The 15980-nt window shown below is 32.7% G+C and overlaps 3 protein-coding genes and 1 long non-coding RNA gene across 6 annotated transcripts; 1 reads left to right on the forward strand and 3 right to left on the reverse strand.

The window, feature by feature from the left end:
- Positions 1-245: 245 nt before the first annotated feature.
- LOC142552909 (RNA pseudouridine synthase 2, chloroplastic) lies at positions 246-5039 on the reverse strand. 2 transcript variants are annotated; one of them, XR_012821882.1, is made up of 8 exons: positions 4634-5039; positions 4148-4291; positions 3759-3992; positions 3435-3637; positions 1848-1926; positions 1379-1559; positions 1187-1289; positions 246-579 (listed from the first exon to the last, which is right to left on the reverse strand). XR_012821882.1 is itself a non-coding variant. In XM_075662816.1 (8 exons), the coding sequence occupies exons 1-7, from the start codon at positions 4964-4966 to the stop codon at positions 1190-1192; spliced, it is 1269 nt and encodes a 422-aa protein (XP_075518931.1). In that variant the 5' UTR covers positions 4967-5036; the 3' UTR covers positions 246-579; positions 1187-1189. The 2 variants fall into 2 exon arrangements, 1 of the variants encoding a protein (XP_075518931.1); XM_075662816.1 differs by having other exon boundaries at positions 1384-1559; positions 4634-5036.
- Positions 5040-5136: 97 nt separating this feature from the next.
- LOC142552912 (uncharacterized) lies at positions 5137-12103 on the forward strand. 2 transcript variants are annotated; one of them, XR_012821884.1, is made up of 3 exons: positions 5137-5368; positions 8623-9439; positions 11998-12103. It is a non-coding gene; the product is annotated as an uncharacterized LOC142552912 (long non-coding RNA). The 2 variants fall into 2 exon arrangements; XR_012821883.1 differs by having other exon boundaries at positions 5138-5368; positions 8607-9439.
- Positions 5937-8610, reverse strand: LOC142552910 (UPF0496 protein At1g20180-like). Its single transcript, XM_075662817.1, has one exon. It carries the CDS (start codon positions 7386-7388, stop codon positions 6306-6308), a length of 1083 nt encoding a protein of 360 aa, XP_075518932.1. The 5' UTR covers positions 7389-8610; the 3' UTR covers positions 5937-6305.
- Positions 11980-14193, reverse strand: LOC142552911 (peroxidase 64). Its single transcript, XM_075662818.1, has 4 exons — positions 13954-14193; positions 13685-13873; positions 13301-13463; positions 11980-13017 (listed from the first exon to the last, which is right to left on the reverse strand). The coding sequence occupies exons 1-4, from the start codon at positions 14158-14160 to the stop codon at positions 12620-12622; spliced, it is 957 nt and encodes a 318-aa protein (XP_075518933.1). The 5' UTR covers positions 14161-14193; the 3' UTR covers positions 11980-12619.
- Positions 14194-15980: the final 1787 nt, after the last annotated feature.

Raw genomic sequence — 15980 nt, forward strand, 5'->3', positions numbered from 1 at the left:
AACCTTTATAATTCATCGCATTCAACAAACTATTTGCCATGAACATACTTTGGTTGGTATGTCAGAAGTGAGATGATAAGACTACCATTATCAGGCATGCATTCGATGCAAGGGGTTGATGCACGGAAACAACAGCCGTGGAAGGCGCCAGTGTTGGCTGAATATTAAGACCAGGTATCCAAATTGGAAAGAAGTTAACAACTTGATCATCTATACATCTCGTCTCAATTTAGGAATAGAAGATATAGAAAACACCACACTATATTGACAGAAAATTGTTGCCTTGAATTATACATCAAATCCAGTACCCGAAAACCAGGATAGGAATGTGATACGCTTTACACGGGATGGATGCTAATTGAAACATTAAATTTTAGTATCTTAGATGAGTCAAAACTCATCTGAAATCTCCAACCGTTCATTGCTTCAGTCATTGCACGTGGGCTGCTAAAAATATTGTTGCTTCGATACCATGCCACATGCAGAGAACAAGAACAGATTCTGATGGCGAAAGACCCATTGCAGCAACGTTGAATGAACTTCGACAAATATTTCTTGGAGAACAACCGGCTAAATTACCTGTAAATACATTTGTCAAATGTTCAAGATCATCAGATCATACAACATCACAACGTTAGATGATTTATCAATATATAGAATGTTAGACAAAAAAGAACTTATAAAACAGGGGATTTTCAAGTCTCACAATACAACAGAAGATTGAACCTTGATGGGCAAAATGGTCATAACTCTTTTCTTTTACACTCTCAAACAAATTTTGCTATTTTGCATTAAGAACAGATTTCCTTCAACCCTGAGTTAGCTCATGAATTAAGCTCAATTACAAATTCATGCATCAACATTTTAAACTTGTTAAGCGAATAAAGGTAGAGTTTATGAATTTCAGGAGCTCCATTTGTTTTACACATCTACAATCCGACCTCTGAAAATTTGCAATATTGGTATGTATCAGCTCTTTTTGCTTTCACCCCCACATCCAAATTCTAACTTAGCACTACACTGAGACAAACTGGGGATGCACAAATTTCCAGAGCCAGAGTGCTAACAAGACCACAATTAAATCAATGGGGATTGAATATCCTTAGCTGAATATCCAACTGATATGAAAAAAAAACGTGCACATTTCATACCAGGAAAATAAATCAACATGAACCAAACAAGTTACCTTCTAGTTGACAATGTTGCGAAGCTGGTCCAAAATCTCAACAAAATCAAGCGGTGGCACCTGAGAAAAGAGCAAGTGTTCTCCAGTTCGTGGATGCTCAAACCTAATAAACGAAATATGAAAATATTCAGCACAATGAAATGTAGCAACCATAAACATGGGTAAACGTATCATATATCGTAACGGCATAACCTCACCCAAGACTTAAAGCATGGAGGCACGGTCTTTCTAACTTAGAAACCAACTGAAAAAGCTGTCTGTGACAACTAGGAGAGTTCCTAGATTGAAGGAGTGAAAAGGCCATGTTCTTCGTCCCTCCATAGACATCATCTCCTAGGAGTGGAACACCGAGATATTTTGCATGGGCTCGAATCTAAGTCCAAAAATACTTCAGCAGACAATACTGATGGTAAACACTGGCATAATACAGCAATTTGCAAGTATAAATGGTTAATCCAAAAGGTAAAAAATCATGATCTTAAACGGCATCATGATATATAAAAATATGTCGGACTGGACTCAGATGATTTTGTTACTTATATGATATTGAAAACCCGTGTTAGAGAATTTTTTAGGCCTTTAACGAGATATCTCAACTGGGTATCTGTATTTATGAAACAACATTGTGGTTCAAGTGATTTGGACAAGATATACATCAAACCTGATGTGTGCGCCCGGTTTCTAACCTCCATTCCACCAATGCACAACCACCACCAGCAAGAACTTCTAATACTTTGTACCTGAACAAAATTAACTTGGCATTGACTGCATATTGCACTTAGCATGCTTAATGGAAATTTGTACAAACGAGTTTTGAGGGGATTTGAAGTGGAGAAAGATAAGAATAATTGCCCAGAAAATATACGAAGTACAAAGAATGTTATTGAAGTACAGAGGATGTTATTCAGCTGAATTACATCCACTGTACTTACATTTTCCAGCCAACACCCACATTTCTCTAAAAAGATCTAAAGCCTCGATATTTTTACCATGTTGTGAGGAACAAGCGATCACTGAGGTCCAAGAAACAACATTTAGCTCACTCTGCTGGCCTCGAAAACATTTAAATAGCTCTAATGCCTCGCTGAAAAGACCTTGACGAGAAAGTCCGGCAATCAAGGCGTGCATGCCCCGAAATCCACATGACCCATCTCTTCAAACACTCGAAACATCTCCAAAGAACATCCACGTTTGCCATAGGTATTAATAAGTGCACTAACAATACATTTATCTACAACAAATCCCATCTTCGTCAAATGACTATGAATCTGAATTCCCATAACTAAAATACACAAGTTACCTATTGCAGGTAGAACACTAGATACATTTGCCCCATCAGACTTAAAACCAAGTGAATGCATTTGCTTAAACATCAAAGCAGCATCCAAGAAACACCCACTCAGATTAATCCCACAATCATACCATTACGGGACATAGAATTAGGTTCAAACCCGAGATTCTGCAATTCATTAAATACCTTTTTCATTGACCACATCACCTTTTCTTGCATACCCTGCCGCCAATGCTCTCCCAAGACTTCACCACATCTCTCTCAGCCATAGTATGAAACACCTTACAGGCACAATCTAGTTCATCACATTTCACATACAAACGAACCAACGAGGATCCAATAAAAGGATCCAAGAATAGACCAGATGACAATGAATATTCATGAACTTGTTTCCCAAATTCGGAGGACAATAATCCAGTGCAACCCTTGATAATGCTTGGTAAAACATGTACATCGGGAAAAAGCTAATTTGACAGCATTTCAGAAAGCAAACTGAGAGTATTCTTAAAATCATTATGAGAGTGCAGATAAGGGTTTTTGCATCAGAAATGCACTAGTAATTGGCATAGAGTGAGAGGAGCTTTGTATTGTAATGAGGGATATCAAAAAGGTAAGTTTTGAGGAGTTGAACATGGACAACGCTAGACGAATTCCGGCAATCAAATCCCGATTTTAGAAATTCAATTGCATGGTTCTGTTTATGTCAGTATCATAACAATTGTTTGGCTGGTCAAAAAATGGTTATTGGAAGTCATTGGAATCTGAGTTCAAAACTAATGGGTTACCGTGAAATGAAGCTTTACTATTTATAATATTAGTTATAATCCACTGCAGACAAAGTAATAAACTAGCATGTTAATTATAAATTAAAAACTTTCAGGGCAGTCACAGTAGTTTGCCATTAAAAGACAATCTTCTCAAATAACTGAAGAAAGGTATAGAATGATCTAATCTCACCTACTAACAGCACGACGGGGGTTTCCACGGGTGCCAGATCCAGGAAGAGCAATCATGCGAATCCTGTTATTCACATCACGACCAATGGGGATATCAACACACCCAGATGTAGATGATGGCACTCCACAAGTAAGACTCACATAGACTCTTTTTATGGAGTGTTCCTTGAACTGTCCAGCTAGATGGGCATGAGAATGTTCATCCTGTTCAGAGAAAAATAAGAAGCAGCAAACTTATATACGGATTACATTCAATTTCAACCAACAAGCAAAAAGAGCAATGTTAAAACAAATTACTAATTTTCAGGACTTGGAGAACCAGAACCTTTGCTACAACAAGCAATCCACTAGTTCCTTTATCTAATCTGTGAACAATTCCAGGGCGAACATCCCCATCATATGCTTTTCCTATAGAGAAGTCACATGCCTCATCAGCGGAAACATCATTATCATCATATGGTGCTTCTGGGTTGAGAAACGATGCAGCGGAAAGACTGCAATGGTGTAGAATACCATTTACGAGCGTTCCAGTTGCATTTCCAGGAGCTGGATGAACAACCTTCATTTTCGCAATTCTTTAACGGTCAAGGCATTTAAGTTTTATTAATTCCAACAAAATTCGGCCTCAAATAAAAAACAGTCACATAATTAAAAATGATTATCGTAGAAACACCGAGATGGTCTTAGACAGATAAACGACTATTGAGGGCATACCATATGAGCAGGCTTGTTGACGACAAGCACATGTTCATCTTCAAATACAATGTCCAACGGAATATCCTCGGGTTCCGCCCTCAAAGGCTGCAACTCTGAGATAGTGCAGTGGACCATATCTCCATCTCTCACGACATGTGACACCTTCACAAAATTTAATTAGAAGCATTACCAATAAACTCTTAACCAGAAAAGAAAGTAAGAACTGAGATCGGGAGTCGGGACTGATCTAGCTTGACAGTATCTGCTAAAGATTTAAAAAAAAAATCAAGATTCCCTAAAAATTTAAACTTGCCACAAAAATGCACACTAAATCTCTGAATTCAATCTATAATTATCACCAACTATGAAACTACACCAGAGACATTGCATTGCAAAGTAACAGCACAACACGTAATTTCCTTTCTTTGAATAAATGCAAGCTTTCGCATGAAAAGACCAAGAAATAAGTGAAACAAAAAAAAGAGAAAAAGAAAGAGAAACAACCTTGCTGACGAGGTTGCCATTAACAAATACCAACCCCGAGCGAATGCTGGACTGAACTCTAGCTCTGCTGATGCCATTTATTTGGGAAGCAATCCAGGAGTCAAGTCTCAGCTTTCCCGAATCCAAATTCACGGTTTCCTCGATATGGGTGCCGGAATAACCGCTCAACCTGTTAGATAGCTGTTCTCTAGAATCCGAAAAATCTGGGTTTCCGGCGGGAATGGTTGTGGTAGAAGAACAAGCTGTGATAATAAGTCGTCGCAATGAAAGATTCAAAGGTTTTCTGGGAAGGGGATTCGCACAGTTCCAAGCTAAAGCTTTGAGCGAGAACATTTTCGAGGCTTTCCTACGAAACTTCGATTCTCATCAGTATTTGTTTTAGATGGACTTAGAAATTAATAAATATAATTACTTTAATTATTTGTTAAGAATATAATGATTTTAATATTTATTAAAATAAAAACTGATTTCAATTTTCATATCTTTGAAATACAATAAAAATAAAAAACAAAAAAACAAATGCACTGAAGTTGGGCAAAATTAGGGCAATTAGGGCAAAATTTCTCCGATTTTAGACAATATATGTTCCAATACAGTCTATCGTCCGTTATAACGGCGTTTTTGGCTAACAGAACGCCAACTCAAAGCACTTCACCGCCTGTAACTTCGTCCCGGTGAGCCTCGTTCGCCGTTCCGATACCGATTCTGCGAACCCTGATTGTGACTAGCCAAAAGGTGAACTTTTACTTTATTTTCTCAACGTTTGCATGATCGTTGAACTGGATTTGCCAGTTTCGAGGTGTCTAATTAGAAGGAATTATACTATTTTTTTAAGGGCAGAATTATACTTTACTAAACAATCGCAAATAAAAATTACGTATGAAATTTGAGATATTATTTTTTGAGATGAGAACCTACTTGTTCGCAGTGAAGTATATACTTAAATTTCTTCACGTCTTAATCTTTTTTTGCTGAGATAAATGGAAAATATCATCGTCCAAATTCTATATTTCTGTTCGAATGTTCTAGTCTAGTAGTTGAGGGCATCAGCGTGTTCGTCATCGTGCTACAATGGGTATGGGTGTGAACTTTTTTGTTGTGATATTTTATGTTGAACAATAGTGTTTGATGATTTTGAGAGGTTTCTATGGAAAACACGATGGTTGAATTTCTATGTTATTTTTTCAATATTTTGCATGATTGGTGGATTGGATTAACACCCACCCTTTGATATGCCAAAAATGGTACAATTTACATGTGAAAATAAAGTGATAGATTGTGAATAAATTTTCCAATTTATGGCTGTGTCAAGTATTTACTGAAAATTTATGTATTCCAGACAAATTTTTGCCGAAATAAGAGATGACGCAAACAGCTACCAACTGATGAGTAATTTCTTTTTAATCATAGGCTATGATTATTGATGGTGTCCATTGTTTTGACTACTGGGACAAATATGAGAGTAAACCTCAAAAACACGATACCACTAATAAATTTCATATCTGAAACAAATTCAAGAGCCTTTTACCCCATACTTGGATTAATAACAAACTAGGACATAAATAAAATAAAAAGAAAAGAAAAAAGGGGAATGCAAAAGAATTACAGCCTTAATTGAAATGATGGAAGAGAGTCTTATCCTTAATAAGCTCTTCACTCAGATGCGTTGGGATCAGTTCTCGGCCATATTCATTTCGAGCGCAACTTGCTTTCTTGTACGATTTATGTTGAGAAGACTCAAGTATGTATGCTTCTCTAGCTCTTCCAGCTGTCCCAAAAACCTAGGCTCCTGCATTTGGAATACCTTGGCAGCCACCTTTAAGGTCTCACTCTTCCCCCTTTTAACACAATTATCAACTAGCGAGTGCATGTGTTCCATTTCCTCGTTCATAGTCTTTTCGAGCCAACTTACTGTGTCGAAATCATTGATCAGTGTATATACCCCTCTTGCTGCAGCATCTAGTTGTGCAAATAGTCTTTTGAGACGTTCTTTATCCAATCTTTGTTTTGTTTTATTCTTTACCAACAATATTAAGAAACAAGCAAGTATTATTGGGCCAACCACCATGCCTATTGTGCTATGCATGGCCAAAACTAGCAAAGCAGCAGTCAATGCACCTCCGCCCACTACTTTAAATATTGTTTTGACCAATTTAATACACCTGTTGGCCTTGATTCTTTGTTTGGTTTTATTATGTTGGGATGTTAATTCACGATACAAAAGTACGTGATTATGGTGTAATTCATGGAACTTCTCAGGGCTGATCACTGAAAGAGGGTTCTGTGAAGTGAATGTAACCAAAACTTTTTGTACCTGGTAGTACTCATCACTAGTCCAAGTTGAACTGATTTTTTTTATCATATCCTGTATTTCTAGATAATTAATGCGTTCTTGATTGATATTTCTGAGGAGAAATTCACAGTTTTGGAATGCTTCTAGACTAGTATTAAAGTACTCGGCAAAAATTTGGAGATTTGGGTTCTCTAATATAGGGGTTAGGGTTTCTTGGCGGGGTTCAAGTAGATGGTCCACGAGATGGACTTTGCTTAGATGAGGGGGAGTTGATAAGGAGTGTGGGCATTGTTCATCAAAAGACTTATTTATTTTCAGTTGGCTTTGAACTTTGTTGTATATCTCAGTGTAAGATTTCGTCCTAAATGCTTCTTTATATTCGTCATTCAAGTTTGGCTTGCTCACTAAGCTATTCACATCAGCTTTTCTGCTTCTTCCTGAATCCAAACAACCAAACAACATTGATTCAAATAGTATGAAACTGTATCAATCATCAAAACATATATCGAAAGAATGACATCAGGGTAAAACATAAGCACAAAAACTAATTAGAATAATTGACAATTAAGTAAAAAATTCACATTCAAAATCAGGATTTGTTAAGTAGAATATCAAATCTTTGTATCCTGATGGAAATTAAAATCTGATGAGCGGATTTTTTTTTTGCGATGAAAGAGTTTGGAATAATGAGGTGCTGAATTTTACTGGGAATGATTTGAGACCGGCAAGGAGAAACATACCTTCTTTTTGTAATTTGAACTTGGACAATAACATCTTTTTGATTGGAGAGATGACAATCATGATGTCTTTGAAAAAGAATATGATAACTCAAAGAAGACCCCGTATATATAATGTTCATGTCTTGGCGGACTTCTATGGATAACCCTATGTTAGTAGTCTAAAGCAAGAAGATAGCTGGCATCTTTTGTTCGGCACCGCTTGTTGTTATAATTGTACTCTAGCTTTTCTTGAATGCAGTTGCGTTCCTTGCAAGTTAGATTTTGTTCATGTAATATATAGACCAGCTCTTTTTATGAAATTGAGGTAATTAATGAAGGAGATAAGATTTTAGGTAAATGTAAAGAAGTCTTCGGTAATTCATGACGTGTTACAGCTATTTTAACCATTCTTGGAGTCTACGTTTCTTAATCATGCTTTTCTATCCCGTCTTTGGTGTCGTATCTTGTATTATTTTGCATGCTCTATCTGTTCAATCTACTGCTTGCGTCATAACTTTGTAATCATCTATTTCAATTTGCACTAAAAATTCTCACTTTAAGTTAGTAATTGTCAATTGATGCAGTACATGTTTACTTCTCTTATTGGTTCTTCACTAAATATTAAAAATTCATCTTTTTTGATGTCTTTAAATTTTGCCAATATTTGTTATCAGCTATATTTTGCAGAGTATTGTAGCGCGATCTTGCATGCATTTCAATTGATGTTTATTTTAAGGTTTGAGTATCAGGTAAAATAAAATTTTCATAATTTACTCGAATGAGATACAAAATATTTTTCCATCAAAGTATAGAAAAATCTATTAAGAGAAACTTCGCTGACCCTTATTAGGTATAAAACATGGCACACTTTTGTGCTCAATTCTGTTGAATTAAGTGGGTTATACATATGCACAATTATTTTTCTTATAAAAAACACTTTTCTTGTGTTGATTGATTTTAGTGTGAACGTAAACCAGGAGCTTGGCTTTCATTACAATTCATGGCAACTTATGGTATGATTTTTCAACGGTCTCATGGGGAAAGCTCACAAGTTCTGTGATGTATTTTGTAAAGCATCCGCTTTTGCTGTTGTTTGCCTAGCGACCTTGATATTTCTTTCCTTCTATTTAGTTTCATTTCTTGCAAGTAGGAAGTGTGGTTGGTTCTCAGGTGTTTCGTACAGTGGTTTCGATTAAAAGTTGATGGAAAATGGATAAACCGCCTACAATCGCCACGTTCATTGGTAGAAGTACCGATCATATCTGGTTTCATGTTTATCCACATTCTTGCTTGCAAGTGATGGCCATACCATTGCAACCGACTGCGTTAAATTATAATGTTTGGTAGTGTTTAAATATAGAAGCTCTAGCAATTATTCATTTGTTTGATAACTAAATATATGTTTTTTTTCTTGAAGAAAAGTGAAGCAAGATAACTTTGAATCTCTACACTGAATAATTTCTGATTTTCAGCCGCTTTAAAATGCATATTAAAGAGCACCGAAACATTGATGTTTCATTTCGAAGTTTGTTTCTTTTGATTTAACTTATTTTTTGACAACCAACGTCTTTTTTTTGAGATTATGATCAGATTTACTACAATATTGTTTGTATTTAGTAGATAAGACCAATTTCTGTCATGTTGTTCTGAAAATTTGTAAGTCAGCTGTGTGGATGCAAGAAGTTAAAAACAATTCAGTATTATGGTCATTGAAACTGGCAAGCTGTATAAATTGCAGTTAGAGTTAGAACGATGTATGCTGTACCACTTCCTTTACATGAAGAGCATGAAACGGTTTGATTTCTGCACCGAAACTATTATAATTCTTCAGTAATTTTCCATTGGTGTTAAGACATCTGAATTTTTCGAATCGATTCTGTGAAGAATAAGATTCTTGTATTGCATGTTGACGTTTTGATGGCTTACATTCCACTACTTTGAATTCATAATTATGCAGCTATTAACGTGTTCACAGTCACTGTATCTATTCCACTGGATCTATTCTATGAAACTATTTTGGTTGAAATTGTTCCTTTTTTATTTACTAGCAAGAAGTACGTGCGATGCACGTAAATATTAATTATTTAATAAAAATTAAAGTTTGATTTTTTTAAAAAATAATTTGAATCATGTTTTTATTTATAGTTGTTTAGTCTTTTGTCATATTAGACGAATAAATTAATTAAAAACTTATATATCTTAATTTCAAAATTGTTTCTCAAATTAAAATTCAAGTCGTTGATTTTATGTTATATAATAAATTATAATGAGCATAATATATAGAATAAATTGAACTGAAACAAAATTTGAAAAAATATATATCTAAGTACCACGTATAAGGTATAAAACCTAAAAATTAACTAAATTATGGATTTTATAAATGCATAAATAATAATTTATATAAGTGAAGCACACTAAGGACAAATAATTATCAATTTAAAATATTTGTGACTAACTCATCAAAATATTATCAAAACTAATGAAATAATAATATTGATAATAAAATATAACATATAATATTCCATTTAAATATTAGTGAACCTTCTACATAATTTTTTTACATTTTGCTTTAGAATTATATATCATATATAAATTAATTTTCATATAACATTAGTTAATGAATAATTTTTTAAAAAGTATATAATTTATTTTTTCATTAAGCCATCGATTACGAATTATATATATTATATTATATTTGTATGTGTTTAGTGATTGTATATTGTTGGGATCATGAAAGAATTTAGATGAGGTTGAATAAACTCTTTAAAAAATATTTGCTTTTAAAATTTGTTTTCAAACGTTTTTAGGTGGTTGAAAGATTTTCTCAAACAGCTTTAAAAAATATTTGCTTTTAAAATTTGTTTTCAAACGTTTTTAGGTGGTTGAAAGATTTTCTCAAACAGTTAAAAATATGAACCACGTGAAAAGTGTGGAAGACGGTTCAATATATCTAATAATATTTTCAACCGGTTGGCAATCTAAACAACAATATATAGTTTGAAATGTAAAAACTTGTGAAAACTAAAGACACGAGAATTTTATGGATGTTCGGAGAAAAACACTAATACATCACCCCTTCTTCCTCTGTAGGAAGGATTCCACTAAAAAACTTTGTCTGATATATAATTTTTTTAAAAAAAATGCTACTAAAATATTTAAATTTCTTATTATAACCAACTCTCTTAAATTTTATAGCAGATTCATATTTTATGATATTATTAATATATTAACATTCATAATTATTGATATAAATTCTACTAAATAATTTATTAAATTTTTTACTTCCAATTCTTAGTTAAAAAATCATAAAACATATTAGTATTAAATTTCATATTATTATATTATTATCATGTTATTGTACTATTACATATATAATTATTTTTTCTTATATCTTCTTGTGATACTATAATTTATTACATAATTAGAAACTATACTAAAATATTATTACAAAATTGCATTAAAATCATAAAATAACATGTAGAAAGAAAATTAAAAGGATAAAATATTTAAAATTAGTATAAAGATGGATCATTTGAGAAAATTAATATAGGAGTTACATTTTATTCTTTAAGTGATATAAATTATTACAATCAATGTATATTGTAGTGATAATTCATTATCATTTGTTAGACTATTAATTATATATTATGTGGAATAATTAGGCTACTAACTAATTATATATTAGGTGGAATAAATAAAAAAATTTGATATTTCATTTTTACACTTACAACAATTAGAAATTTACAAATATATCTTTATTGAATATTTGGATTTGTATTGATGAGAAAGTCATTTTTATCTTTTGACAATTGAAAAACATGGCTAATTATCTACAAATTTGTAGGTATATAGATAAAAAAATATATTTTTATCATCAGACATATATTGATTTTAAATGCACAGATTTCTCAAAAATTGTGTAGAAAATTTTCATGCAATTAATCTAACAATACACAATTTAAGGGGATAATAGAAAATTTACAATGAAAAATTTTGTTATTCTTTTTACACTTTTATAAGTATAATAGTCAAATATATATTCTTTTAATATTTTTAATGATTTTTTTAAATTTAAAAAGCTATTCTTTTAATATTTTTTCTAAGAATTATGTATCAAGAAAATGTTATCTAATGATGAGGCATTTATGTCCTATTATTTTTATCTTTACATTACAATAATAATAAGTTTTACGAGGCATTTATGTCCTATTAGTTTTATCTTTACATTACAATAATAATAAGTTTTATTTTGTTCAAGTTTGCACGAACGGTATTTTTGTCAATGCACAATCGAAAAACATTGCTTTTTATCCACACTTTTATAGGTATATAGATATCGATTATCATTGCAGGTAGGTACAGAATAACACATTGCCGATTATCTTGCCAAAACCTGCAGATAAGATCAAGGTGAAGGTTTCTTCTACTGGGCTTTGGAAAGGTGAGAGGAGTTGCGTGGAAAACATTTCCGATTAGCATCGGATGTTCCAATGGCACTATTGGGATTGCCTTTGTATCAACGGAATCTCATTGTCTGTACATACATAATTGGATATGAACAATATGACCTTGTATTCTTATTGAGACTAAAATTTACGGGGAAGAAAATGTATTTATGCGTGTAATCAGATATACAGTATTTGATTATAAAAATATTCAGATATTGGGAAAAATCAATATACTTTTAATGTTGAATGGAATTCGACCAATTCCTTTCCAGTTCCTGATTGATTGCTTAGTATTTAAGTATGTTTAGTTTGGGAACTATGAAGTGTTTTAAGTACATAAAAATCATTACAGTTAAAACGATTACATGTTTTTCTTATCCACTAATTTACTCGACCGACAAAAAGAAACCAACTAAAATCCCACTTATAACCTTGAACTGCGAACACTACTACATCTCAAACTCGGAAATTAAGAGAAAGAACAACATAAATCAATCAACAATCTGTAAAGAACGGTACTACTTGATCAATTGACAACTCTACAGTTCAGGCGTATCTCATTTCCGCCACCCTCAATGCTACTCATTTTGATCATGGACTTGATAAATCCCTCAAAAAATTCTTGTTGAATTGAAGCATATTTGGTGATCAATGCCTTGGTTGTTGAAGTTGTGAGCAGCGCTTGGTCTGAGGAGAAAATGGACTTTCCTTGAAGAAGCAATTTGTAGTACGCATTGTCAAATACTGTTGGTGTGGAGTCCAAGAAAGAGCCTGCATTATTAACCTTGTTGTGCACTGGGCAAACCTGCCTTAGACTGGCAGCAAATGATGGATTCAAAGATGGGTCGACTTCGAGTTTGGCGTTGAAGTTGTGGATTCTGTTCTGGAAAGAGGAGCAGTGGGAGAAACCAAGTGTGTGCCCTCCTGTTATGCAATTTTACCGACATTATGTGTGTCACAATGTTGTAAATTAGGACAACACAATTTTTTTTCTAACATAAAAAAATGTGAATTACAATATGAAGACTTTAAAGAATACATTATGGATCGGAACATCATGTAAGATTTGCAACTAACCTTATATGCAAAATTGGACTGTGTTTGACAAGTTACATTACATTATTATTAGTTTGTCCGCCACCCCCCCCCCCCCCCCCCCCCCCCCCCACCTAATCAAAATCTTGGGATCCCATAATAAGGTGATTACCTGATAATGCTACTAAATCATCAACGCCAAGGCCTCTTTGTGTGAAGCTTTGTTGCAGTTGGGATATATTGAAGGTTGGGAAAGGTAACTGTCTCGTGTCATTTCCCTTTGAAATTCTTCCATCTTTTCTACCATTCGGTACACCCCAAGTTGGACCTCCGGACTAACAATATATACATGACATGAAACAGTCAGTACAAATATAGCATCTATGGAACATGCTAATAAAGTATTAACTAGTTAAATTTTTATTTGTTTTTCGCCAAGAAAATATCTTCAAAGAAGATATAAATTTTCAAGAAATGTTCCAAATCTCACAAACTATATTCATTCACCGAAATCTTACCATAATTGATACTATAAATATAATTGATTTGCACTTACAAGGGCAACAGAATCCCTAGCAGCAAGAGCCAAGATATCAGCACAAGAGACCACACCAGGGCACTTCTCCTCTATTTCTTTCTTAGCATGATCTATTACATAAAATGCATGCAACGATATATTTGGCGGCCCATCCTTTTCAGCTTGGTTCCCTCCCTTCGAATCCAGAAGCACAGAACCATCACAACCCTTCAAATAATGGAACTCGTGATTATTATAATAAATTAATCGAACTTAACACTAAAACTTTATATGTGTATGGTACGTACCCTAATGAAGCAGTCATGGAAATGCATCCTAAGTAGAGCTGCCGGGACTGTTCTATCATTAAGCATTCCTTTCTTTACATATTTGGCGACTGTCGACTCGGCTTCGGGGCATGTTTGGTGATAGTAATTCACACTTAGTGCATTTAAACAAGTGATCAAGGTTGAAGAAAAGAGTATAATAGAAACCAGAAACTTGTATAACTCCATGTATATGAGCTAATTAAGCTTAATATTGTTCTGGTGGATATACCACTTTGATATAATTGAAAGGTATTTATATATATATATATATATATATATATATATCATGCATGAAGTACAATAAAAAAATAAAAATAAAAATTTGCCCTCTCCACTGTTTGTTGGCATGTTTGGTGGGCTAAAACCACTTTGAGTTTATTTGTTTGATACGATCTAGTATTTTATTTGTATAATTTGGGTATGAAAATGTGAATTCATTAATATGTCACGAAATTACAACTGATCATATACCTTTAATTTTGAGTAACTCGTAAGTATGGAATTGAACGATGCCAAGGAAAATTGGTTCAGCTTTCTTTGCTTAGAAATCTCTCATTCTTGTATGAGAATGAATTATTATCCGATCTTGCTAAGCAAATAAGCAACGACCGTTCATGTTAAACCTAACAATACAAAATTAATTTTTTCACACCTTTTTAATTTCTCGTAAACAAATAGGGATCTTGAAATTTATCAAAGGAAGTTATTATTATACTATAATTAAAGGAAATATATATGACCTATGTCTAAAGTACTTGAGCAGATAGAAATAATAATTATATTAAACCCATGAAAAAGTCGTACAAACTTGTTCTTTTAGGTCTGAAGTACGACCACCCAACCGATGATAACTCAACTGATTATTTGTACTATGCTTATGGATCTTGCTAAAATGTAATTAAATATAAATTAGGGGGAAAGCAAAGTCCTTTGGTGGATAGAGTCCAACAAATAAAGTTCATTAACTAATTTACGAGCCTTTTAGCTTTTGTTTTGAATCTATTCATAGGATCAATCAAATATATATATATATATATAGTTCATTAACTAATTTACGAGCCTTTTAGCTTTTGTTTTGAATCTATTCATAGGATCAATCAAATATATATATATATATATATATATATATATATATATATATATATATACACTAGAAGATATGTACGTGCGTTGCACGTGTGGAACATATAACAACCGTAATTTCTAAATTTCTCATGATATATTTTGAAATTATAAAGATCTATACATATATCGCGTCATTGAAAAATTAGCTATAAGTTCTACAAGTATTTATCGAAAGAAATTTGACAGGACATAAAACATGAAGATAATTGTAAAAAATTTTTAAAAAATTTATTTTTCGAGCAAAAAAAATATTTAAAAAACATAAGTAAAATCTTATAAATCATTTTAAGTAATTATAGATGTAAGAATAATTTGTTTCACATAAAAAAGATTTGAATTCATTCTTATTCCTGATCATTTTCTATCACTTTGATGTATATAAAAGTAATTATTACAAATAAAATCAATTTAAGCTCATTTCAATTCTTTTGAAGTGTTCTCTCATGGAACCAAATAATTATTTGGGTCTATCATGCATAAAGTTTTACGGTTTGGTCCATTGACACTCAAGTCAGTGCAATTCTCATTATGTTCGCAATTAGCTTTGTATATGGCTTCGCACGGTATATCAAAATTATAAGAAATAAAAGTTTTGTCTTGTGTAACAAATATAACATTTGACCTGAAGATCAAGAAATGTTTGAACAAAAATATTAATCTTTCATTGTTATTTAGTTTTGTTGGGTTAAGCATGCACGAGTGAGAGTAGTACTAAAATGGATGAAGTATTAGGAAGTTCTTGTGCGTATTACTGACATTGTGTCGCTTATTTTAAATTCCATTAAAAATATAATTATTTTTTAAAAAAATACTGTAAATCTTATTCCAAAATAAAATTTCAGTTTTCTTTAATTGATTTTAAAATTCATCAATGACTAAAA

The sequence above is a fragment of the Primulina tabacum genome, chromosome 8 (genome assembly GCF_025594145.1).
Source record: "Primulina tabacum isolate GXHZ01 chromosome 8, ASM2559414v2, whole genome shotgun sequence".
NCBI classification, from domain to species: domain Eukaryota; kingdom Viridiplantae; phylum Streptophyta; class Magnoliopsida; order Lamiales; family Gesneriaceae; genus Primulina; species Primulina tabacum.